This window comes from Brachyhypopomus gauderio, chromosome 12 (assembly GCF_052324685.1).
Source record: "Brachyhypopomus gauderio isolate BG-103 chromosome 12, BGAUD_0.2, whole genome shotgun sequence".
Lineage (NCBI taxonomy): Eukaryota > Metazoa > Chordata > Actinopteri > Gymnotiformes > Hypopomidae > Brachyhypopomus > Brachyhypopomus gauderio.
Genome location: NC_135222.1, coordinates 503,718 through 530,184, shown reverse-complemented (window position 1 = coordinate 530,184; position 26,467 = coordinate 503,718). Strand labels below are relative to the sequence as shown.

Here is a 26,467-nt window from a genome sequence, read left to right as displayed (position 1 = left end):
GCTCAACAATTTTTGTTCACAGCGCTCAACAATTTTCATTCAACCCCCCCCCCCCCCCCCCGCTCAACAGTTCGCCACCCCAGGTTGTGTCCCCCCCACTTATGAAATCAAAACTACGTCCATGAATAAGATCATATCACATCGAGGTTATACAGGGGTTTTTTTATGTCACATAAATGTAACAAGACGCGAAATATTTCTAAACGCTCTGACGAAATCAAACGTGTTCTACGTGTCGTCAAAAAGAGCGTTCGGCTGCGCGCGACCATCCTGCACGAGATGGCGCTCTTACACCACGCGTGTCTAATGGGCGGCGCGGCGGCGCCTCTCCGAGGGACAACCGTTCTTCGTCGTTTATGTACTGCTGGCCTGCTGGCCAATGTCAGATACGGGCATCCAGAACTTACTAGGGTCACGGCACTGTACAAAGCAAGCGAATTATGTTTAAAGGTACGTATGTATAAAATTCCAGGTGTGCTGCAGTTGACTGAGTAGTAAGAGATGTAGATGTTCAGATGTAGAGCCTCTATCTATCTATCTATCTATCTATCTATCTATCTATCTATCTATCTATCTATCTATCTATCTATCTATATATACACACACAAAGGTCAATCTTAGCCTCACCAAAATGTAACCCATTACTACTACTACTACTACTACTACTACTACTACTACTGCTATCAATACTACTACTACTACTACTACTACTACTGCTATCAATACTACTACTACTACTACTACTACTACTACTACTGCTATCAATACTACTACTACTACTACTGCTATCAATACTACTACTACTACTACTACTACTACTGCTATCAATACTACTACTACTACTGCTATCAATACTACTACTGCTACTACTACTACTACTACTGCTATCAATACTACTACTACTACTACTACTACTACTACTACTACTGCTATCAATACTACTACTACTACTACTGCTATCAATACTACAACTACTACTACTACTACTGCTACTGCTATCAATACTACTACTACTACTACTACTACTGCTATCAATACTACTACTACTACTACTATTACTGCTATCAATACTACTACTACTACTACTACTGCTATCAATACTACTACTACTACTACTACTACTACTGCTATCAATACTACTACTACTACTGCTATCAATACTACTACTACTGCTACCACTACTACTACTGCTATCAATACTACTACTACTACTACTACTACTACTACTACTGCTATCAATACTACTACTACTGCTATCAATACTACTACTGCTACTACTACTACTACTACTACTACTGCTGCTATCAATACTACTACTACTACTACTACTGCTGCTATCAATACTACTACTACTACTACTACTACTACTGCTATCAATACTACTACTACTACTCATACTACTACTACTACTACTGCTGCTATCAATACTACTACTACTACTACTACTACTGCTATCAATACTACTACTACTACTACTCTACTACTATCACTAATACTAATACAGTGACATAATGACCTATTTATTCCACCTGCTCACTCTATTTCACTTATTTTTGTTTATTTATTTATTTGCTACAAAATAACTTCAAATGAAAGGAGACCAGTGTTACACGGAGCTGGGTTACACGGGGACTGTTACACGGAGCTGGGTTACACGGGGACTGTTACAGGACGCGGGTGTGTACGGCTGCGCCTGCATCCATAGCAACGCGACTGGTGTGGTGTCTGGTGGTGCTGGTGACACTGGGTGGAACAGCAAGGACTGTGAGCTACAACCCACGTCTCCGCCTTCGCAGTCTGGCCGCCACAGCGTTCATCTCCGCGAGCGGAACGCAGTTACCGTCATGGACGAAGCGGAGGATGGAGACGAGGACCACAGATCCCGGCAGCAGAGCGCGGGACAGGTTCGGAGGGTGGACAGCGGGGGCTTTCTCGACTCCTCCAAGATGAAGAATGTAACGCCAGGAGGGGGAGCAACGGCATCGGTGAGCAAGAACTCCAACAATGATTTCCGTCTCTCACGCGACAAGGAGCCCGCGCCTGTCTCGTGTGGAGGCGCCCCAGTCTCACCTCCGCTGTGCCAGGGAGATGCCCCCGGCCTTGGCGACTCGGTTAGCAGGGGCAGAGGAGACAAAACCGCTGGTACAGGCTTGAAGACCGCGGCTGCTGGGGTGGAAGGTGAGGATGACATCGGTATGAAATGTGTAATAAACGGAGATTGCAGGAGAGACGCTGCGATGAGCCTGCCTTCAACTCTGCGTAAGCAGCAGAAGCAGACAGGTGGACAAGCACCTGACGACGACACAAAAACATCCGCGTGTCACTCCACAACCGCTAGCATGGACGGCTCCATTACTCCGGTCGGCTCCTTGACCCAGGGACAAGGGGCAGAGACCACGAGTATAGGAGCTACAACTGCCGGGGTCACCACTGCTTCGGATAAAAAGGACTCTCGAGTTTCCTTTTCAAATGCCCCGAGCAGAAAGCCGTCCGGGCCTGTTCAGGGCAGCGCGTGCAACCCAAACCAACAGTCCCCAAATCCTGTCACGATTACCAAATCTGAAGATGGACAGATCGCGGGGGATGATGGAGAACCCAGAGACAGTCAAACTTATATGCAGAAACAATTTAGTTCAATGCTTCAACCTGGAGTTAATAAATTCTCTCTGCGTATGTTTGGGAGCCAGAAGGCAGTGGAAAAAGAGCAAGAACGTGTGAAATCAGCAGGCAACTGGATTATCCACCCTTATAGTGACTTCAGGTAGGAGCTACACATGTAAATAACAGTCTGCGGAGGAAAATATAGGCTGCTCAGGTGAAGAGTTGGAAAAGCCAAGTAGCCTACTGTCATTATTATTATACCTCGGTCTATACTTTATCATGTTTAGTCTTGTCTGCAACAAACTATAATGTGATGTGTTATCATTGCATTTTCTAGTTTTGAATTATGAATTCAAAAAGAATTGGCTAATTTGTGTAATTACACATAATTTGCGTCTGTGTTAGAACCAATGCCTTTTCGACTAAGCATTGGGTTATGTGTTAGATTAATGTAACAACTATAGTGGAATATGTTGGCTTCGAATGAATTTGATAAGACGCAAAGAGGGAATCGATCTAATTTCAAGGACAAAATACCTAAACTTTTTTGATCGTAGCCACACGCATATGTTATCAGAAGTGGGGAAAGATTCGTTAAATCTGGAAAAAATTCACATTAGACTACAAAGTCTTTAAGAGACAAGCCATTAAAACTTGTTCACGCACTTACATCCTTTTCTCCGCCATTGTCTTTATTGTACACAGTGCGCATTTATCATTCTAGTGTAATTCTTGGTTTAATTTTACTACGAGTAACCTCAGCCTAGATGTTTGAGCGACGTCTGTCACATCGCGTTGCTATTACACGTCGAAGTTTGTTTCGCACTGACGGGTTCGTTTGTTTTCTAACATCTCGCGCTCTGTGTTTAGTTCTCCTCTGTGGCCTATAGGCTCGTGATTGTGTCTCCGCGCACGGAACGAGGAGGGCGTTCCTCAATTGCCGTCGCCTTTCGCCAAATGGGAGATGCGTCGTTCACAAAACATTCGAAACCCATTACACTGTAAATAGCTTTGTAAGATCTTCTAAAGCGTCCCCTGTCGAGTGGTCCTACTATTTATTTTCTTTCTCGATTTGTTTTGGTGCACGCTTTTTTAAATAAGATCAAGTTTATTCTTTACCACAAAACAATCGTAGTCTTACATCACTTGTAATCATACGGATTGCTACTTTCTGTTATTTGTGAGCTGCACCGTTTCACCCATAACTGAACTCTCTTAAGAAATCATAGTGTAAAACAGGCAGAAGTAAGAAGATTAAGATTTGTCTTTTTGACTTCGTATTCAGCTAGTGATGAAATGAGCATATTCTGACGGGGAATTGGCTACTGATAATAAACATACCATGCTGGTGACTTTTGCGTTAGAATGGTAATAAAGGAGCGTATATAAGTTTTTGATTTCAGCACCAGGGACAGCTCTATCGTCATCGATAAACATTGAACGCCCTTTAAAAGAAACCATAGTCACCAGGATTGTTCTGCTTAATATCTTAATTTCTTCACCTTCGTGCCGATGTACGTCCTTGTCATGACCTTGCACAGTGTGATAACACAATATGGAACCTATACTTGGTACATATATTAGCCTCTCCTTACCACCAAAAATATTATAGCACGCGAAGCATTTGGAATCGGTTCTGTGACGCCTCGCTTTCGGTGTCTCTGTGCACGTTTTCAAGGCTCGGGTTATTTATAGGGTGTAACCCTGGAGTCTCTCCGAATGCCAAGGGACGTGAACAAAGCCATCCAACTGTCGTAAATGTCCGCCTGTTTGCCGAACAGAATTGACCTAAATCACCATGGATTGTTTGGCAACGGCAGAATATAGTTTTATGTTTAACAACTTAAAATTACAATCATACATCAAATATGAAGTAATAATTGCTGTTTAAATTACAAATAATTTGACATTTTCATTTGAGCAGTCAGGAAGCGCTTAACTATATCAGTGCTAATCATATTTTTGTTATTCTGGCCATGATGAACGAGGCCGTGTGTTTTCATGATCGTCGCGTGCGTTGCTGTTATTCGGCACGTTCATTTGACAGGATCCTCAAGTCAGTGCAGCGATTTACAGCTCACACGTATTTAGTATTTAGGTCTATTTTAAAGTCTAATGTGTGTATGTCTTTGCACTGTGTGTGACGTCGAGATGCACAACTGCCAGAATGTTAAGGGGAAAATCAATTCGTTTTATTTTTTTCGTTTGGAGTGGTCATTTTTAGGCTGTAGTGTAGCCTCTCTTCCTGTCTGTGGTGCTGACTTTAAGCCTTCACTCACGTGCCTGTCATAATGCCATCCTTATTTAGACCATGCTGTCAGAATTTTGTCTTTCTTGACACATTTGATTTTTTCGCTGCTTCCCCAAGTGCATCAAGTGTTGCTGGTTCATGCACCTAAAAATACATCCTCTGGGTTGTTTTCTGCCTTCTGAGGCTTTTGAAGCTCAATGGTGAAAGCAACGTTGTTGTTGTTGTCTTAAATACGTTCCTTAGCACATACTAAGTATTAACATCACACTATGTACTGTACAATCACTGACATCTGGTTGTTTCAAAATATGACTTCCTGTACGTCTTTTGCATTCTTGTCTTCTGGCCACTGTAAAACCACTCCCCTAGGCTTCATTCACTTACATGAAGGCCTTTGTGATTCCGTCTGCACCCTGTAGGTTCTACTGGGACTTCACAATGCTGATGTTTATGGTGGGCAACTTAATCATCATTCCTGTGGGCATCACCTTCTTCAAAGAGGAGACCACCACTGCTTGGATTATTTTCAACGTGGTGTCGGATACTTTCTTCCTCATGGACCTGGTGCTCAACTTCCGCACAGGCATCGTCTTTGAGGACAACACCGAGATCATTCTGGACCCCAAGAAGATCAAAAAGAAGTATTTGCGGACGTGGTTTGTGGTGGACTTCATCTCGTCTATCCCGGTGGATTATATTTTCCTCATCGTGGAGAAAGGGATGGACTCCGAGGTTTACAAGACAGCCAGGGCTCTGCGGATCGTGCGCTTCACCAAAATCCTCAGCCTGTTGCGTCTCCTCAGACTCTCCAGGCTCATCCGTTACATCCATCAGTGGGAGGAGGTGAGTGGAGTCTTTATCTTGCACCTGGCTACACACATGAAGATGCACTGGGCACAACTGTGACATTTTAACAGCCGCTGGATGTTGGTCATGTGACCGGTCACAGCACGCTCGATGTCTGCAATAAAACATGCTTCGTCCAACTTCATGGCATGACGGAGAACATTAGCTGCATGAATCCAAAGACTACATGAGGACCAAACATTTTATTTACCTCTAATCCTAGCTATGCAGCACTGTTGTTTGCATCTATTTTAATGTTAGACTAACCTTTGGTCACCATGATAAAAAAAAAACATACCCAAAAATACCTTTCTACTTTACATTTAAAATTATTGCAATGAATATGGAGTAGACAAATTACACTGGGCAACAAAATTTGAAGCCTTCTTGATCACAAAGCAAAATAAGTGAACCTGTTTATTGTTTTATGCTGATCTTGAATTTTTAGGATTCTTCTATTACAAATGGTCTTTCAGTGCGTACGTTTTACAGTAGTTCCATATTACTTAGTTATAAAGAAGTGCGTTATTACACTTAAAATGTGCACAAATATACTTCTGAAATGTATAGTGTAAGACGTTTGCCTATATTTGACCTCAGGAATATCCCTCTTTAGTGTCCAGCAGTTTTCCTCCAACACAGAAGGGCTTCCCTTGGTACCACTGTGCCATACTACACATGATGACGTAGGAGTATACTGCTACAAAACATAAAGATGGCTGATAAAGACATAAATACATACTGAACATAATTGCACACTTATAGAGCATAAAGGGGGTTCATGAAAAGTGGCAGTGATAAAGGTGTGATGTGCTTACGAACCCCATATCTGTTTACCCACTCTGCACTAGCCAGATCATTCCTTATTCCTCTTTCTCTTATTCAACGGTGTACCAATAGAAGCAAATTTAGATTTGCAGTTTTACAAAAGTACCAATTACAATGACCTCTCTACTTTAGCTTTAGGCTAAAAGTCTGATCGGAGGCCACAGCAGTGCACAGAATCCTATCCACAAAGTGATGGCAGCAAACAAAATGGCTGAACGACCAACTCTCTTCTCTTCCCTCAAGATTCCTCTACGCTCCATTCTAAGTTAGTGCAGTGCAGTGCAATCCTGTAACAGCACCAGAGAAGATAAAGGCCTTTCTTGGATTGTGGTCTGCCATGAAACTCTGCCTCCTGACACCATGTAATGTTCTGCAGTTTTTTTGTGGAAGGCTCTCCTCATTGTGCCAAGTGGGTGCCCACAGAGCTGGCCACAGAGGAGCAGGAAGGGCACACATCTCCACCGGTCCTCCAAGGCCTCCACAGTCACTCTCACATCTGCGCTTGGGAAAAACACACATCACTGCAAGTTCCAGAAATGGGGACCAAAACTGGGTTTCACCAGGAAAGATACACAGGAAAGTCTTTGCGCATGAAAATGAGAGTAAAGATAATGAATAATGATAATAATAAGATAAGAGAATGAAAGAAAAGAAACCAAAAGGTAATTCAACAAACTCTCAGAAAGTTGAAGGTGGGACTAATGTTCATATTGTAACACTGCCAGTACTGAAGTACTAGTAAGGGACATATTGTCACGAGATGGTAACGCCTTTACCAGTTTTACAGTGACGTTTTCAGATTTTTTTTCATTCTCATGTGATTTAAACCCATCTGTGTTAAACAGTGGCGGACTTAGAAATTTGGGGGCTCAAGGCGAATTTAGCTAGGGGGCCCATCAACATTAATATGCGAGAAATAAGTCAGCTAGTCAGGGGGCCCCTACAGTGGGCTGCAGTGGGAGGGGCCCAAGGCAGTTGCCTAGCCACGCCTCTATGCAAAGACCGCCTCTGGTGTTAAACCATCTTTCTTCCTCGGTGGACTTACCTCAAGTCTGTTTGATCAGTAATGGTATTCAGCAATCTCTGTTGTGGTTTAATTGAACACTGGATTCAGGTAGTTAATTAGGCTTTAAGGGTTAATTAATGTAGCTTGAAATAATGACTTGTCTTAAACACTACAAACATGAGTACATCTTAATGCAGCAGTATTGGAAGTGCAGACTCTTGTAACAGATGGTAACCTTTGGGAACACCAGTATGCTATTAGAAATGTAATACCCACACTGAATACTAGCCTTCAATTTCAATACAGTTTCAATGAAGTCACACTGACTCATTGTTAAATGCTTTCAACAGTTTGACGACGTGTCTCCTGATTACACAGTGCCACTGTGGCTCGAGCATGACTAGTCATTACTCAATCAACCTTCCGTCTCAACCAGTGGCTTTAACTTTGCTACTATCATTAGACTACATTGCGGAAAACACTATTTCTTTGATATCCAGAACCGTAATAATCCTGGCCGGCGACTGTGGTTAACCGCATCGTTTTCGGCACCAGTTAATAATGAACATCAGGAGACTGCGAATAATCCAGCGTCCAATATGTCAGTGATTGTTATGGCACGTTAGTGCTGCCGTTCATCTGGACGTGGGGTTAAAAGGATTGTAAAATCCGCACTGTTCACATAAGGAAATTCGCACTGGGGGCTTAAAGTCCAGAATAAAAACAGTCTATTTTATCTGTTGCTCCTCAGTCTGTTAATATAAGTAATATGGCTGCATCGTCTATCTAGTGAGGCGCAAGTTACTTCCTACTGGAAGAGTCATTTCAAATGTGTCAGACTAGAGAAGTCGAGCATGCCGTTTTATACCCATCTCTTTCTGAGCCTCAGAGGGACTGGGTTGCTTGGCTGGTGTTATTTACCTTCTACAGTCGGTCAGTTGTGGTTTCCACCTATTTCTAAGATCAGTTCTACCCAGGACTGCAGGCCCTAGTCAGCAGACAGTTGTGTGATAAAACTATGACCTTGTCTCTATATGAGAACTCTATAGCCCGGTTGCTATCTAGGGCACTTAGCTTTTCTCAGGTGTGACGAAGCCTTTGGCTCCAACAATGGGGAAGTGTCTCCACTGCTCTGCGAACTGTCCTAAGGCGTGACACTGGATTGGAGCCAGAGCTCTCGGAGATAGGAGGAGGCTTCTCCACTTTGTAACCACAAACAAACTGCACACACTCCTGGACACTGTTCCCCTTGACTCTGGCCTCAATGTTCCATGGGCTGCCTGAACACCAGATGTTCACTACCTGAACACTGCCTGAACACTACCTGAGCTCTGCCTAAACCCTTCCTGAACACTACCTGAACACTACCTGAGCTCTGCCTAAACCCTCCCTAAATCCTACCTGAACACTACCTGAACACTGCCAGAACCCTGTCTGAACACTACGTGAACACTACCTGAGCTCTGCCTAAACCCTCCCTAAATCCTACCTGAACACTACCTGAACACTGCCAGAACCCTGTCTGAACACTACCTGAACACTACCTGAACACTGCCAGAACCCTGTCCGAACACTGCCTGAACACTACCTGAGCTCTGCCTAAACCCTTCCTGAACACTACCTGAACACTACCCAACACTGCCTGAATACTGCCTGAACACCTGAAACCTAATAATAAGCGGCATTTCAAATTGTGACCAATACTAACTAGTCTCATGTTAACACATATAGAGGTTATGCATTTAAAAAAATTACGGCTAGCCTTCACGGGTCAGAGGATAATAACATAAACACAATAAAAACCACAATAACAAACAAACAAGCAAACTAATTATACCGGTGTTTCAGGCTTATATTACTGGATTGAAACCCCCACGACCTGCACCAGTTCCGAGCCTCCTGTCTGTCCCTCCGTCTGAGATGAGTTCTCTGGTTGGCAGATCTTCCACATGACCTATGACCTGGCGAGCGCTGTGATGCGAATCATCAACCTGATTGGCATGATGCTGCTGCTGTGTCACTGGGACGGATGTCTCCAGTTCCTGGTGCCCATGCTACAGGACTTCCCCTCCGACTGCTGGGTCTCCCTCAACAAGATGGTGGTAGGTGCAGCAACCTCGAACACACTGCAGAACGTCCAGCTCACTGCAGCAACCTCGAACACACTGCACAGTCTCTGCATTTCTCAAACCAGTAGTTAAAATGTGATGTTAAACATGTAAGTTTTGCTACATTTTTTTTGTGATTTAACCCTTACTGTGTAGCTGACAGGTTCATGTATCTCTGTCAAGCATTATCAAGGCTTTAACATTAAACAGCACGTTCACAAGCAATGTGAAAAGCAAATGAGCAGACTTGGTCTGGTCTGGATGCCGACAGACGGCAGAATGTCTTATGGACTTTGACTCCAGCGCTTCGTACAGTTTTGTTCATGGCTCAGAAACAGTTAAAATTTACACTCTGCTCTGTCTTCCCCTTTAGTCCAATCTGTCTTTACCCTCTGGGGTCCAGATTAATTGTTGATGTTTAATTAATATGTAGCTCTCTGTATATCTGAACTTTTCTCATTTCTATATTAATAATGACTAATAATTAATATAATTGATCATGTTGCTGGTATTGGAGTAGACCTCTATGGGTTTAGAAGGAAGATGCATTTACATTAGTTTGAGTCACAGTTGTTTTTCCCCCAACTACCTGTACTTGAATATTGTCTATGGCTCCTTCACCCATCTCTTAGTGTCACACCCTCAGCCTCCGACTGGCCTCCTACGGACTACATTCCCCACAATCCTCCAGCTCTTTCCTTATTCCATGATTATTAGTTGCACCTGCGTTTTGTTGTCTCCCTTATCATTCCGTATATACATGAGGTTACCTCCCTGTTTGTTGTTGTGAAGTCTCATTTGTCTCGTCTAGTGTTTCTCGTCTAGAGAAGTCTCGTTTGTCTCGTCTAGTGTTTCTCGTCTAGAGAAGTCTCGTTTGTCTCGTCTAGTGTTTCTCGTCTAGAGAAGTCTCGTTTGTCTCGTCTAGCCGTTTCTGTGTGTTTACCTACTTTTTGTTTTCCCATTCTAACTTATGCCTGTTTCTCTGTCTTATGCTTTTGTGCCTGCTCTGTTTATGAGTAATCTGTGTTTTGTTTTGTATTTTTGCCTCTGGCCATTGCCTGTCTTTTGACCCTTTGTACATTAAAACCTCCATCTGTCTTCCGAGCATGATGGTTAGTCATCGTACTTCCCCGCTGTCTCAGGAAACGAGTTATAACACTCATGAAGAGAAAGCGCAGCTAAACCTCCCAGGCCCTGTCACTTAGCGCGGAGGGCGTGGCTCTCCCTTGCCACCGTCCACCGCATAACCCACGGCTCCGCTCTCACCTTCGTAGGTACTCCTGACGCCCCGCTGGTGTGAGCGTTCTTTTAGCACAGCGAGGTACAAACCCGGACATCATTTGACATCAAATGAAAATGGTCTTCATCCAAAGAAAAATCAATCGTTTCTGTCACACTCTAATTGTAGAAAAAACATGTTTCTAGAACATGTCAGAACAGATATATGCACGTTTATTTGCAATACTTTAGTCCCACTCAGATATGTGATGCAGAGATAATAGCTGGCCAGTGTCATCAGGGTTTGACAGCGTTAATCTTGTGGTATGTGGCGGGTGGGGTGGGGGTGGGGGGCAGATGTCATCACCTGCTCCTCTCACCTATTTCATCCTGCCAGTGCCAGAGTCTTACTGCCCCTATCCACCACCCACCCACACACCCCACCCTCCACCCCTGCTGGTGAATCTCCATGTGCTACCTCCATCATCTCCACCCAGTAACAGTGGACTTTTGTAGGGCAGGACCTAAACTCTCATGAGTGTGGATGGGATGGAATTGGACAGTTTCTATTTTCTAATGAATTTCTCCTGAAGTACTTTAGAACTCAGTAAGCTTACACGGGTTAGCATGTGTATCCCAGCTCACTCTTAGCAGCGGTATCCCGCTAAATCTCCAGCTCGTGTTTGCCCCACCAGTCGATAAAGCAGGGGCAAATGTGTTGCCCTCTTGCCAATCTATAGGCTTTTCCACTCAGCGAACAGGCACCTTACATGCAGGTAAGGGTGCAAGCAGTGATATTTCTTTCAGTCCTAGCGCAAAAGCCACCTCCGACATCTCTGGTCTGCACTGACTTGTGTGGACTGGCTGCTCGGCGCTGCTCGGCCGCGTGGCTGGTGGCGAACAGATCACACAGGTCCTTCTAGATCTTACGTTGGCTGAGATGTGGTAAAGAGGGAATACACATGTACAACTTGTTTCCCCAATTCTGCAGTTGAGTCCTATGAAACTGAAACTGATCTGTAAATTTATGGAAAACCTGCATGGTGGGACTGAATGAAGACCGATGTTATGAAGATGTTATGAAGATCGATGTACGAAGCAGTGACTGGCGATGCAAGCTACTGAAAGTGGGAAGCATAGTTGCAATTTAACATATCCAAGGTGAAAAAATAAGTGCAATATGGATTTTCCTCAAGGACAGCAGTGTGGCTGCATAAGAGTAGTGCTTTGTACAAGTGAGACCTTTTCCCTGAACGACTAATACAATTACCTCAAGAAATCCCTATGAACAAGGAAATGAACAATACATTTTTAGGAACTTACATATGTCTAATCTAGATCTAAATCTAGATCTAAATCTAGATCTAAATCTAGCTACATGGTCTTGGTGTAATTTGCACAGTACCTCACTTCCAGTTGAACAGATCAATGCTACTCAAATAAACCCCTTTGATCTTCTTTGATCCATCTGGACCCTGTGATCTTTGACACAGCATTTTCTAATACATCCATAATGCACAGAACCCAAAATAATCACTCCAGTAGAGCCTTGCCACTCAAATATTGTATTTCCTTTATTGACTGTAAGACCAGATGTGTGAAAGGTTAAATGCTCGATTCCACCTAAATGCAGATTTGCAATATTAATCACCCAATCTCTTTCTTTCTCATTCTCTCTCTCTTTCTCTTTCTTTTTCTCTCTCTCTCCCTCTCTCCACCTTCTCATATGTACAGACGCTTGCACACGCAAATTCACTAAAAGTGTGAATTAACTAAAACACAAAGGCTAGCAGGCAGGCAATCACAGAAAAATGTCTTGAATTACAGCTAATTAGGCCTAATTATTTATTCAATTATGTGATCCATTGCAATGGCCTCACTGAGTCATTAGAACACATGAGAGTAAAGGACCAAATACATTTCAGTCTTTTCTTCTGTCTTTAGATCCTGTACAATCTAGCCAGATGTTCAGTGACCTTCAGTGAAGTAGTCTATGGTTTTATTCCAGTATGGCCAAGCTTACGGAGCAACTGGATGGTTTTCTTCTCGTTGCTCATGGAGGCTACACCACCTCAGGGCTGCTTAAGCTACAACAGCTGCAGTTCTTGACTTGCTTTGACCCCTTCATCTCTTAATCTAATCTAGTGCTAATCTAACTGCGCTTGGGCCCTTGCCTTTTTGAACTGATTACGTGGTTATTACATGCTTGCTTAATCTCATGGTTTCAAGATGACCCTTTGGCGACAGAAATGTTGGCGCTGGAGGGAAACACAGGCGAAGTCGAGCGTGGACCGCAGTGATCGAACGAGAACGTTTACATGTCGTCTCCCCGGGCATGTGCGAAGTCTACCGGCATCATGCTGCTGTCCTGCGGTCCAGTCATGCACCGATCGATGCTTCCCGTGCGGCTTCAGGGCACTGCTGCAGTCCCGTGGACCTGGCCTATCGACGAAGCGGATTGATCTGAGCACAGCCGATCCTATGGGATCGGTTTCAGAGTGCAAACAACTACAGGAGGATTCAGATACAATATGTTAGTTATGCTAGCTTTAGCCGTATGCTCCCTTTGGCTGGTCGTTTGCCTCTTCGGGTTTGTTTTGGGTTTCCTGTAGTCTTCACGGCGAAAAGCGGCAACGTGTTGGCACTAGTGTTGGGTCTGGGGAAGAAGCACTCCAAACAGAGAACACTCTGTCCCCTTCTGGGTTTTCTCAATGAGCCCTTTAACAGCCTCTCAAAAAGGACAAGAACAAACCTCTGGACCTACTTGGTCCTGATTGCAGTGTCTTTCTCACATTAGCTGGTTGAAATATTGCTTTTGCAAATGCGAAGTCGTCTCTACGGACGCGTGCCAAATGGTTATGAACACTTGCTTTGCTGTGTTGGTTGCCCACCTCTGTCACCGGCTGAAGGTTGCCATGTTCTGGTGTCGCTCCTCGGGCAGTGATCCAGGAGGACGATTTCACTGCAAACCTCAGCAACATCCTTTCGCCCAGGCAGCTCCCCTAATTACCCATCAGCCCTCCATGCAATGTTCCTCTCCCTAGATCTCATTTAGAGTCGATTGCCTCCTTGACTTTACCCCCACAGTACGGGTGTGCTCATCGACTCTACTAAACCCCCCTTGAGTTGCAATAAATGCAAATTTTGATGAGGAAATTTGGAGTTGAACTCATCAGGCGGATCCAGGAGAAATCAGTCTCTCGCAACGAGGGTGCGGTCTGCTGGGAGCCGACGTCTACGAGAGAAGGAGGCAGCGGGTCCATTTTAAGGGCTTGACCACTGGTTTAAAACTAAGAATGGGTGTGAGTCATGAATAAGTCAGGTGAGAACAGGATCAGAGCACAGACTTTAGGGTTTTTAAGCACTGGGATTTTTTGTTTGTTTGTTTACGTTGGTTTATTTATTATTTTTTTTACGAGAAGAGCTCCTACCAAGACAACGTATGAGGTTTTGCATCATAGACAAAGCCTTTGTAAGGCACTGGCGCTGATCCAGATACAGTAATACCCCCTGTACCTTTTCTGTGTCTGTGTTTCTCTGTGTGTGTGTGTGTGTGTGTGTGTGTGTGTGTGTGTGTGTTTGTATGTGTGTGTGTGTGTGTGTGTGTGTGTGTGTGTGTGTGTGTGTGTGTGTGTGTGTGTGTGCAGAACGACTCGTGGAGTGAGCTGTATTCCTTCGCCCTCTTCAAGGCCATGAGCCATATGCTGTGTATCGGCTATGGCCGGCAGGCCCCGGAGAGCATGTCTGATATCTGGCTCACAATGCTAAGCATGATCGTGGGAGCCACCTGCTACGCCATGTTCATCGGCCACGCCACCGCCCTCATCCAGTCGCTGGACTCCTCCCGCCGACAGTACCAGGAGAAGGTGGGTGTTGCCCCGCACACACGCCCCTCCCTTTCCCCCCCTCCCCCTTCCCACACACCTGCCGACGCCCGTATCACGGGGCGCCGTTTGATCTCCGCAGATCAAAGGAGACCGCCGTCGCCTGTTTAGCGCCGAACGTGTGTTCGCATCAGCGGCCGAGAACTCTGGGCATCCTCCCCGATCTGTCACCCCTCTCGTCTGATCCGTTGCTAGCTCCGCCTCCCGTGCTGATTGGCAGGCCCTTTGATGCTGATGCTGGCATCTGGCGTTTGTTTACTGCAGCGTGGCCACTTTGCAGGGCCTCTCCTCGCGTCATTGGCTATTTGGCGTGCCGTCAGACTTCTTCCACACTTGTTTTGGTTCCGCTTCTTCACAGGCGTGGATTCCCCTCCGCCGTTTTCCTGGAGTGCAGCAATCATTGTGTTTTCTGGGTCACAGAGGGACCTCAGAGAAAGACACTGTATCTCCCAATGCACCGAGACTGCCAGGGAAGAGACAGTGATGTGAATACCATAGATATTATAGAAGAGACAATGATGCAAACACCATAGATATTATAGAAGAGACAGTGATGTGAATACCATAGATATTATAGAAGAGACAATGATGCAAACACCATAGATATTATAGAAGAGACAGTGATGTGAATACCATAGATATTATAGAAGAGACAATGATGCAAACACCATAGATATTATAGAAGAAACAGTGATGTGAATATCATAGATATTATAGAAGAGACAATGATGCAAACACCATAGATATTATAGAAAAGACAGTGATGTGAATACCATAGATATTATAGAAGAGACAATGATGCAAACACCATAGATATTATAGAAGAGACAGTGATGTGAATACCATAGATATTATAGAAGAGACAGTGATGTGAATACCATAGATATTATAGAAGAGATATAGACTCTGCTCTCACTTCCTTATATACACATGTGAGACACACATGTTAACAACCCACATTTCACCCCTCTGAAACATCTACATGTGCCACCTATTAGTTGGAGGTACAACTTTACCGTGAATTTATTACCCATGAGTGCAGCTGATGAGACTGACCTTTCAGTCTGTGCTGCTTGGTAAGACCTTGTCTAGCCATGTCTATAACATTATGTGTCATTCTGATGTGGATAATCTGGTGTGTTATACATTCAGTGGGATGGCTGTACACCACAGGCTACCAGTACATCACTCAAAACAACCACAACAGCCAAACAACTTATAATGAGATTGATCAGAAATGAAAGCGTGTTGAAATGTGAGGCACCACTAGGATGTTGGTGGGCCTTGCTTGTACAGTATGCACACAAAGGGAGTGATAAATGAACTTGAACTTTTAAGTGGATGTTCACTGAGGCAGTTGTTTTCTTGTCACATATTAAGCCTTGGTTTGTCCTTTTTACAGGGATTCCCTTGTGCAAATCCTTGTTTTTGCTGTTAATATAGCTTAGGCTTAATCTATATCAGGAAACATGACCTTCCTTGCAGTATAATTACCAAAATGAAAAGTCCTTTCCCATAATCCCCCCCACCAGCTCCCATAATCCGATCCACCAGCTTCACCAACAGAGTCTGGCTGCACTGGCATGGCTGACGTGTGCACTCTGTAGGTCTTCGTACCCCCACAGGCGGAAGGATCTTCTCTTTACATCGTCCTGCACTGCTGTGGCGTGACTGGCACACAGACATACCTAGATGTCTGATAACCAAATGACTGATGCACGCATATAACCAGGCGACCGTCTGATACCCCAACGGCTGATACCCGGACACCCCCAGCCATCCATCTGATACCCAGACGGTTGATACCCCCGGTGCAACTTGCCTGCAGTCTGATACCAGAATGGCTATCGCAGTTCAGACACAGAATGGTCGCAAGGGCCTGGGCTAAAGGCATTCTTCAGACAAGATAAGACTCTGTCTCCATGGCTTAGAGCAAACATGCACAAGGGTTTCTGTGCATGGTGGGGGAGTTCTCATCCCAGACCCGTACCAGGACCTGGGTATCAATACACTATGACTGCAAGCTGGTATAAGACAATGGAGTTCATCTTACATTCAGATGTGGCAGAGAGGCATTTATAGTGAACATGTGTCAGATGAGAAGAAGCTTTGTCAGGGTGCTTTGTATTGGATGGTGTGGACACAGACGCTGGACACGAGTGTTTACACTTCCAGTTTGATTTTCCAGATGCACGGTGTGTTCAGCAACAACAGAATGTTCTGCAGTGTATTCTACACTCTTAGACTTGAAAGCACAGCTCATTCACACAAGCACATGGACAGACAGACACACACACGCGTGCGCGCGCACACATGCACACAAAGTGATACGGAGATATAAAGATCTGTGGTCTATCTATAGCCTCTGCTTGACTCACTGGCACCATGGTCCACTTCAACAGAATGTGTGTGTGAGTTTGTACGCGAGTGTGTGTGTGAATGGGTGTGTGCATGCAATGCGTGTTTGTATATGTGAGTGTATATTTCAGTCCCCGTTTTTACACAAAACTGCAGTGCAATGACACAGACACACACTGTCCGTTGCTGACCCACCGCCCCACCCTCTTGCCCAATCACGTCAAAGTCTTCCACTGCTGTGTAAGTACTGACACCCTGCAGTGCCCTGCCCTGCCAGAGGGTGGCGCTGTGTTGGGTACATCAGCCCTTACATAACAGCATCGTTCTCTCTGACTGCTGACAGCGATGATGAAACAGTGTCCCCTCCACAGTGAGAGTCTTTAGAAGGTAAATTAGCTTGACTCACATCAGGCCAATCAGCCTCCAGTACCCAGGGGACGTGCAAGTCTCTTAGCAATCTTGCTGAGACTTATTGATTCTGTATCAAACGGCCATGTGAAATTACAGTCACCCCCTATACTTCCAGTGAGGTATTTAGAGCCACACACAAGTGATCCTGGACAAGACATGGTGCTGCCACGAATTCTGGCTGTGTTTCCATGTACTACAGTTAGAAAAGTAGCATCATACGTTTACAGGGATGAACACCTTACAGGTATATGGTATAAAACCATCCTAATAAAAGTGAAAGTGATTAATTGTGATTAAAGTAATTAATCAATATCACAAAAAACTAAACAAAAATAAGGCCTAAAACGAAACTATTAAACAACACAACAGTGGAATAATTTCCAGAAAGCAACCATACGACTAGAGACAAAGTCAGTTTAACACAGATCTTCCTAAGTACACAAACAGCAATGGCACAGTGAGATACTCTTCTCCCTGGCTGTGAGGTGTGGGTACGCTCAGCCCGGTGAAGACACGCAATATCTGTGGCTGTCCTCCAATAAGGAGACCTGTGAGATTGCCTCTAGACGAAGGGCGATTGCTTTTCCTGTCTTTGAGCCACAGATGATGTGATGACATCCATAAATCTTTACTATACCCTGTCAAAGTTAAATTCACTTACCATAAAAATGTCAATACGGTGACATTTAATATGATTACTGTAGCAGTATTATGCTCTTTAATGTAGAAGCCATGTTATCATTATACAAGTAAAGATTATAGCTAGGATGCTGAGTTGAAGAGGATTATGTACAACACCTCCATTATGACTGAGGTGGGTAAGCTGGAGTGGGGCGGGAGTCTGGAGCCCGTCAGGAGGGAAAGGGCCCCACATGTGGACTGTTTCTACAGCAGCTGCAGAAAGACTTTGACTTAAATGCAGCTGACTGTGTTTGACTGTTCGGTGTAAACTTTCCTTCTTATTTCAGACCTGATTAAACGAACCACAGTGAAGGAGGGACATCTGTGTTGATCTGATCGAGAGAGACAGACAGTAAATTACTGACACTTTGTCCAACTTAGTGAATTAGCCTGGACGCGGTTGTGCTTGGACTGGGACTCCGTGTGAGTGAAGCAGTCTCCTCCGATTAAACTGTCCTTATTAAAGACACTTTCCTGTGGTTCTAAGAATTAATTGTAATTGTGATCCTGTTGAGCAGGAAAAGAGTAGAGGGTTTCTCATCTTGGAGTATTGGACAGGCAGACGCCAGCATGTGTGCATAAGGAAGGGCGTTTAGAAGACTTTTGGCTTATTTGGCTCAGCTCTTTGACAAAGCTCTTATGCAGTTAAGATTAATTAATTAAGATTCAATTAGATTAGTACTGCATGCAGATTATAGTGACAAAAGGTTTCAGGAAATTGTTTTTTAATAGGGATTTCCATCATTTCACCTCCCATCATCAGCTTTCTCTGCTAGAGAGAATGATGTAATACTGTAAGTTGTGTGTGTGTGTGTGTGTGTGTGTGTGCACGCGCTTTATTTATTTGTGTCTAAAATGAAACATATTGCGCCCATCTCAAGACCATACACACACAAACATATGTGTATACACTCACTGGCCACTTTATTAGGTACATTTTGCTAGTATCTGGTTGGACCTCCTTTTGCCTTCAGAACTGCCTTAATCCTTCATGGCAGATTCAACAAGGTACAGGAAACATTCCTCAGAGAGTCTGGTCCATATTGATATGATAACATCACACAGTTGCTGCAGATTTGTCGGCTGTACATCCATGATGTGAATCTCCCGTTCCACCACATCCCAGAGGTGCTCTATTGGATTGAGATGTGGTGACTGTGGAGGCCATTTGAGTACAGTGAACTCACTGTTGTGTTTAAGAAACCAGTCTGAGATGATTCACACTTTATGACATGGTGCGTTATCCTGCAGGAAGTAGCCATCAGAAGATGGGTACATTGTGGTACATAAAGGGATTGACATTGTCAGCAACAATACTCAGGTAGTCTGTGGCGTTGACACGATGCTCAATTGGTACTAATGGGCCCAAAGTGTGCCAGGAAAATATCCCCCACACCATTGCACCACCACCAGCCTGAACTGTTGATACAAGGCAGGATAGACATGTTTTCATGTTGTTGACACCAAATTCTGACCCAACCATCTGAATGTCGTAGCAGAAATCGAGACTCATAAGACCAGGCAACGTTTTTCCAATCTTCTATTGTCCAATTTTGGTGAGCCTGTGTGAATTGTAGCCTCAGTTTCCTGTTCTTAGCTGACAGGAGTGGCACCCGGTGTGGTCTTCTGCTGCTGTAGCCCATCCGCCTCAAGGTTTGACGTGTTGTGTGTTCAGAGATGCTCTTCTGCATGCCTCAGTTGTAACAACTGGTTGAGTAACTGTTGCCATTCTATCAGCTCGAACCAGTCTGGCCATTCTCCTCTGACCTCCGGCATCAACATGGCATTTGAGCCCACAGAACACTGGATATTTTGTCTTTTTCTGACCATTCTGCGTGAAAATCCCAGTAGATCAGCAGTTTCTGAAATACACAGACTAGCCCGTCTAGGACCTACAACCATGTTATGTTCAATGTCACTTAATTCACATTTCTTCCCCATTCTGATTCTCCGTTTGAACTGCAGCAGATCGTCTTGGCCATGTCTACATGCCTAAATGCATTGAATTGCTTCCATGTGATTGGCTGATCCTTCGAAATACACACAGACTATATATATTATGTGAGAGAGAGAGAGAGAGAGAGAGAGAGAGAGAGAGAGAGAGAGAAAGAGAGATGCACACTAAAGTCTGCACAATGACCAGATGTAAAATGGAAGGAGAGAGCAACAACAACCATGTCAGAGTGCGTTTCTCAAAATGAGTGTGAGATCTTCCAAACACTTGCCTCCTGCCACTGTGAGAGATGTTACATGGAGTTTAGAGCAAGATGTTTAGAGTGTAGAGCATCACTCCACTGGCGTGAAACCTGCGGTTAACAAGCACCTCGGGAGAAGCCGCCACATCACAATACACATTATCTGCCTTCCAGTTTGTGTTCCTCTGGTAAACATTTTCTAATGACATAGAGAAATGCTTTTACACTAAACTCACGACTGAATAATGCTGAAATGCCTTATGTTTAACCTGCAGGATTTATAGAACGAGAGGCTGACATTTTGTTTTAGCATTTCTTTTTTAATTAAGTAATCAATCGAAGTGCTTCATGAGCTGCTTTACTGATTCTCCATGGACGGTGGAGTGGACGGAATCTGTTCATTTCAAACGAAGGAACATGACTTCCTGAAAGGGGCGGATCCACCGCTGCTATGGAAACGGTATCAGAGCTGTTGTCAGGCCTGGAGGGATTGACCTGTGACCTCAGCATGCATGAGAATTCCTCTCATGTGGGACAGAGCTCAGCTTTTTAATGCTCACACTCACATCTTCACTTAGGAACAGGGAAAAAGGTCCATAGTTATATAAGCTGTTATATAACACTGTCTTAAACTGGTGAGGAACTTGTCTTAAACACATCAACATTGTTTCACATGTGGCTTGGTATTTTGGGATTTACCCGGAAAGGCTGATCATGTATGACACGTTTCCTTGTGCATGACATAAAACATTAAATGCCAGTCGGCAGCCACATTGTTAAATATTTAGCAGGATAGCAATGAAAATGTCACGTGCCGTTTCACGTGCGTTCCTCCGCTCTGCCAACCTCAGAAACCCACGTGCTGCCACACCTGCTATAAATGTCTCCTACAAATGCTAACATAACATCTCACTTTGATGTATCCTAAAATCAAAACAAAGCCCATTCAGCAAACAACCTTAAGTTGTCTCTCAAATTCTGTAGCCACGTAATGATAAGCCGTGTGGTTCCTGCCCAAGCCATGGAAATTCACAGCCTGTTCTAAATGCTCTAACATGCAGAAATGGCCTGAAAGATCTCTGACTTCTGTTTGGCGTCTCCCTTCTTCTGATCTCCTCAGTACAAGCAAGTAGAACAGTACATGTCCTTCCACAAACTTCCAGCAGACTTCAGACAGAAGATCCACGATTACTATGAGCACAGATACCAAGGCAAGATGTTCGATGAGGAGAGTATTTTGGAGGAACTAAATGAACCGCTGAGAGAGGTAAAATTCTACTATAATCATTATAAACTAATCAGGAAATCGAGTTAGTTTGTACATATATGATATCTTTAATCAGTGCATGGCTTTAGACGATTTTTCTGAGATATTTTTCTCCCCCTCACAGGAAATTGTCAACTTCAATTGCCGTAAGCTGGTGGCGTCCATGCCATTGTTTGCAAACGCAGATCCAAACTTCGTGACAGCCATGTTAACAAAGCTGCGATTCGAGGTCTTCCAGCCAGGGGATTATATCATTCGGGAAGGAACGATTGGCAAGAAGATGTACTTCATCCAGCATGGAGTTGTGAGCGTGCTTACCAAGGGCAGCATCGGCATGAAACTGTCTGATGGATCTTACTTTGGAGGTAAGGATAGAGATTTCATATTTCGCTATGCCGTTCTTGTTTTGACTAATAGAATTGAAGTAACCAATGGAGTGGTCAAATTAAAAGATTTAACCAATGAAATGATTTTGTCTGGCTGGAAAAAAAAACTTGAGATAGAAGAAGAGGACTGGGAAAAAATGGCAGGAGGGCTATAGGTTTGATGCGTGTGGTTTTCGAGTCAAGCTAATATTTTTGTGGCATTTCATATTTTCTATTTGCAGAGCAATGTGGATGTTCTTGGCTAAGTAAAAATAGAGCATTGATAAACCTCAAATGACACTAAAATCTTTCACAAAACCGTGCGCTGTTCCCACCTCTGCCTTCTCCGCAACAAAGATCTCGCTGCCAGTCAGCACGATCCTGGAAGCCAGCAGGAACGCTGATGATCCACAACACAGCTGAACCGTTACAGCACAGCCCAGAGGAAAGGGCCAGAGTTCACCATGGCATAGGACACGCTAGGAGCTGAAATCATGAACGGAAAGCCGAGGATACAAAACACATTAATAAGGCTGATTAATAACATCTAATTAGTTGAACTGAAAGGCAGTGACAGAACAATTAGTATTGTCAACTGTGGAGATTCCCATTCCAAAAACCATTAGGGCATTAGGATTAGGTAGTCAACTTTTTCAGTGTGTGAGTGTGCAGGACTTTATCAGGATGCCAGCATAATTTTCCATGGGTTTTCCTTAATTACATTGTCTAGCCCATACGGTTGCGTTAAACTAAGCAAATGGATGACTCTTCTGATTTCTCTTGTCGAAAATGAAAACGGCAATATAAAAGAGATTTAAGTAGGTGACACATGAATTTAAAATGCATTGGCATTTTAAAGGCACAAGGCTTCTTGCCCCAAAATAGCCTCACCTGCTATTGTGTAGGATTGTGTCTTTTCCAGTGTAGGAAAAGACAGCAAGGCTAGCTGGAATGCTTCACAAGCTTGTGTCCTTCTTTATACAAGAAGCATCATTATTCTCCTCAACTGAGCAGTAAACATCACATCAGAACCCCCCCCCCCCCCCCCCCCCCCCCCACACACACACACATAAACAAATCATACCCTTTACCTCACGCAGTGATAAAAGTTAATACTTACCCTCATAATTTAGATTTCTTTCCAAAGAATAAAGGTTTGTAGCATTGCAAATCACCTTAGCTCGCTCTCTACCTTTAAGCAAGCATAACACATAATACAAGGTGTTTTCGTGTACGCTCTGAGCAGGCTTAAGTACTATGATGACGGACGCTCCTTGGCTTGACATTACCTGTGAAATGTCACCTTTACATTTGTATGCTGTCCTGAAGTATATGCATCTTACAATTAATAACAGTGGAGTGTTGCAATGTGGTGGAAATGCCTGTTCTTGTAGCTATGACTAATGTTTGTTGCCTCGTATGTATTTATTGAGAAACACATCATAAATCCATATGTGTGGACCATAGCAGATTTTTTTTTTTACTGAGATACAGTGGCAGTAAGAAACCAAACATTTATTGAGCTTGACAGCTTGCACACTGTCCACTTTTCTTCTCAGCACAAAGATCTTTGCTAGCAACAGTAACAGTAGCGGTATCGATATCAGGTGGCGAGAACCAGAGCCAGCACTCGCGTTTGAAGCGTGTCCCCATATCTGTCCGGCCACATCCCACTTGTAAAGTGCTTTCTTGACCGTGCGATAATTGGACCGGCTCCTCCCAGCTCCAGTGCCACCTCAACGACCTTGCCGACTCTCGAGAAGTGGAGAGGGGGTAAATGAGCAGGCCAGCTGAAGCTATTGTGTGCCAGCATAAGTTCTCAAGCCTGGTCAGGACTAGTGGTCTAGCGTTAAGATAATCTGAAACGACTACATAGTATTCAAAGACACACGTGTCTTATCGCGCTGCAGAATTTACCCCATAGTGGCATTTGCAGGGGGGTGCGGAGCTGGAACGGACCGCACCGTCGATGACGTGAAGTGGGGCAAAAAAACCCGCTGCAGACGGCGTTCTGCTCCTGCAGGCAGAACTTCACCCGTACTGACTTCCAGTAAAATGTCCCGTCTGTGTTCCCGTCAGAGATCTGCCTGCTGACCCGCGGGAGACGCACGGCCAGCGTGCGGGCTGACACCTACTGCCGACTCTACTCTCTCTCTGTGGACAACTTCAACGAAGTTCTGGAGGAGTACCCCATGATGAGGAGAGCCTTCGAGACTGTGGCTATCGACAGACTAGACAGGATAGGTGAGGGTGGGCGGGGCTATCTTTCTTTTGTTATCTTTCTTTCCATCCACCCATTCATGAGTGTTTATTTCTGTGTGTTTATAGATGACATGGCAACATAGCCAATACACAACAATAGGTCACGTGGGAGATGATTATTATTAGATATTTGATTATTCATGAACGATATTAAGATGTAGAGATTAAGATGTTTAGATTCAAGACTTGATTTGGCAGTGGCATTTCCTCGCTGCTTGTTTGTTTTTACAATGGAAACCCAGTAGCAACAGTATGCAAACATTCAATTTGCTAAGCGATGCAGGCCTCCACAGCCCCCTCCCCCCTCCCCGCGACTTCCTGGTCTCCCAAGGTCAGTGTGCTGCTTGATGATGTCACTCTGTCACATGACCACCTCAGCTGTTTACCAAGGGCCCACACAGCAGCTTCCCTCGCCACTGTTGCCATGGCAGCCACATTCCATACACGATCAGCTCAGCCAGCAGATGTGTTTGGATTCCAGACAGCGACGGCTCGCTGCTATGCTAGACCCGCCTTTGGACGTTTGGCATTAGACACTGCTATGGGAAGTGTTAGCGAGACTGTGATAAACCGAGCTAAATAAAGGTTAGCGGTCTTCGTGCTTTCTCGGCAGTGACGCGAGTCCTGCGTTTCCCAACAGTGAGGCAATATTCAGCGAAACATGGAGCGAGTCCCGAACACGCACGTGCCTCCTCGACTCGGCGCTTTGAAAGGCAACAATTTGGAACCACACCCTTGCTCCACTTCCTCTTACACTATTGACTTTAGCAACACGGGAAGGTGGATGCAGAGGGCTTGGGTTACCGGTGGATGGGAGAGGCAGCGGTGCGTGTCAGAGGCCAGGGTAGAAGAGCGGGACAGGGAGGGAGACTGCCAGGCTCCTCCCTGGGGGTGGTGGGCCATTTCAGAGATAGCCATGTTCCTCCCAGGAGCAGCAGTCATGGTGTGGCCACATGCCCACGCTCATGTTAGTATTAGCAGCATCAGAACTTCAGTAGAAAGTAGACTCAATGGGGGTTCAGCATTCTCCTGTAGTCCTAGGATATATCCTTTCTGAAACCCATGTAGCACTGAACAAGTGGTCAAGGCCTACGATGGATGGATGGATGGATGGATGGAGAGATAGATCGAATATCTAACTCTAATAATATTAATTATTATTAGAACTCTAATTAGTGGAGTAAAGACCTCACTCAATTTTTACTAGCATGTACAACACTATAATTTCATAATTATAAGGAGTGTTATATACAATATGCAGTATATATTATCCCTGTGCTCCTTTTCTCTCTTCCAGGCAAAAAGAATTCCATTCTGATGCACAAAGTCCAACATGACCTAAACTCTGGAGTGTTTAACAACCGTGAGAATGAGTTGATTCAGGAGATTGTGAAGTATGACCGAGAAATGGTGAAACTGGTGGACCTGCAAAGGCCCAGGGCCATGTCCATGACTGCGTCCACCCACGGTACCATGGTCCCTGGCCAGCCACCAACCAGCTCAGCCATCGCCAGTCTCCAGCAGGCTGTAGCAATGAGCTTCTGTCCCCAAATGGCAAACCCTTTGGTTGGCCACGGAAGTCTCCAGTCTCCCCAAATGGTGCGTCGATTCCAGGTGGTCCAGAACGTGTCCAGTCCTGGGACGCAGATTCCTCCTGGCTCCCAGTTCTCCACAGCAGCTCTGGCCTCAGCTCTCGCCGGCACGCCCATGCAGAGCCCCTTGGCCGCCGGCAGCCGAACGTTCCAGTATGGCTCCAGCCCCATGGGGGTGCCGTCGGGATCCCAGCTCTCCCTGGTGCAGCAGCACACCCCCAGCCCCACTTACAGAGCTGCAGGGCCCAGGAGCACAATGAACCAGGACGCTCGGGCCCTCTCGGCCTCCCAACCATCACTGCCCCAAGAGGGGGTGCAGGCGGCCGCTCCGAGTCCAGTCCCTTCCACCCGAGTGTCCACCACCTCCATTGGACCAGCTCAGAACCTCCCCATGGCCCTCAGACCTGCTATTCCTTCCAGGATGACGCTTCAGCACCAGATGTCCGTTGGAGCGTTCCCACCTGCCGCCCTCCCACAGATGAGGTCAATCCCGGACTCGGGACTACCGAAGAAGGATTCGGTGACGAGCCTTCCAGACACGGACCATCCCGTCAGATCTAGATTATCTTCTAATTTGTGATCTTGATGGATCTG

The 26,467-nt window shown here is 44.9% G+C and overlaps 1 protein-coding gene across 1 annotated transcript; it reads left to right on the top strand.

Moving 5' to 3' along the window:
- Window positions 1-1,680: 1,680 nt before the first annotated feature.
- hcn2b (hyperpolarization activated cyclic nucleotide-gated potassium channel 2b) lies at window positions 1,681-26,467 on the top strand. The gene is made up of 8 exons (XM_077024183.1): window positions 1,681-2,761; window positions 5,272-5,695; window positions 9,473-9,634; window positions 14,506-14,724; window positions 21,508-21,654; window positions 21,779-22,019; window positions 24,099-24,263; window positions 25,579-26,467. Exons 1-8 carry the CDS (start codon window positions 1,845-1,847, stop codon window positions 26,451-26,453), a joined length of 3,150 nt encoding a protein of 1,049 aa, XP_076880298.1. The 5' UTR covers window positions 1,681-1,844; the 3' UTR covers window positions 26,454-26,467.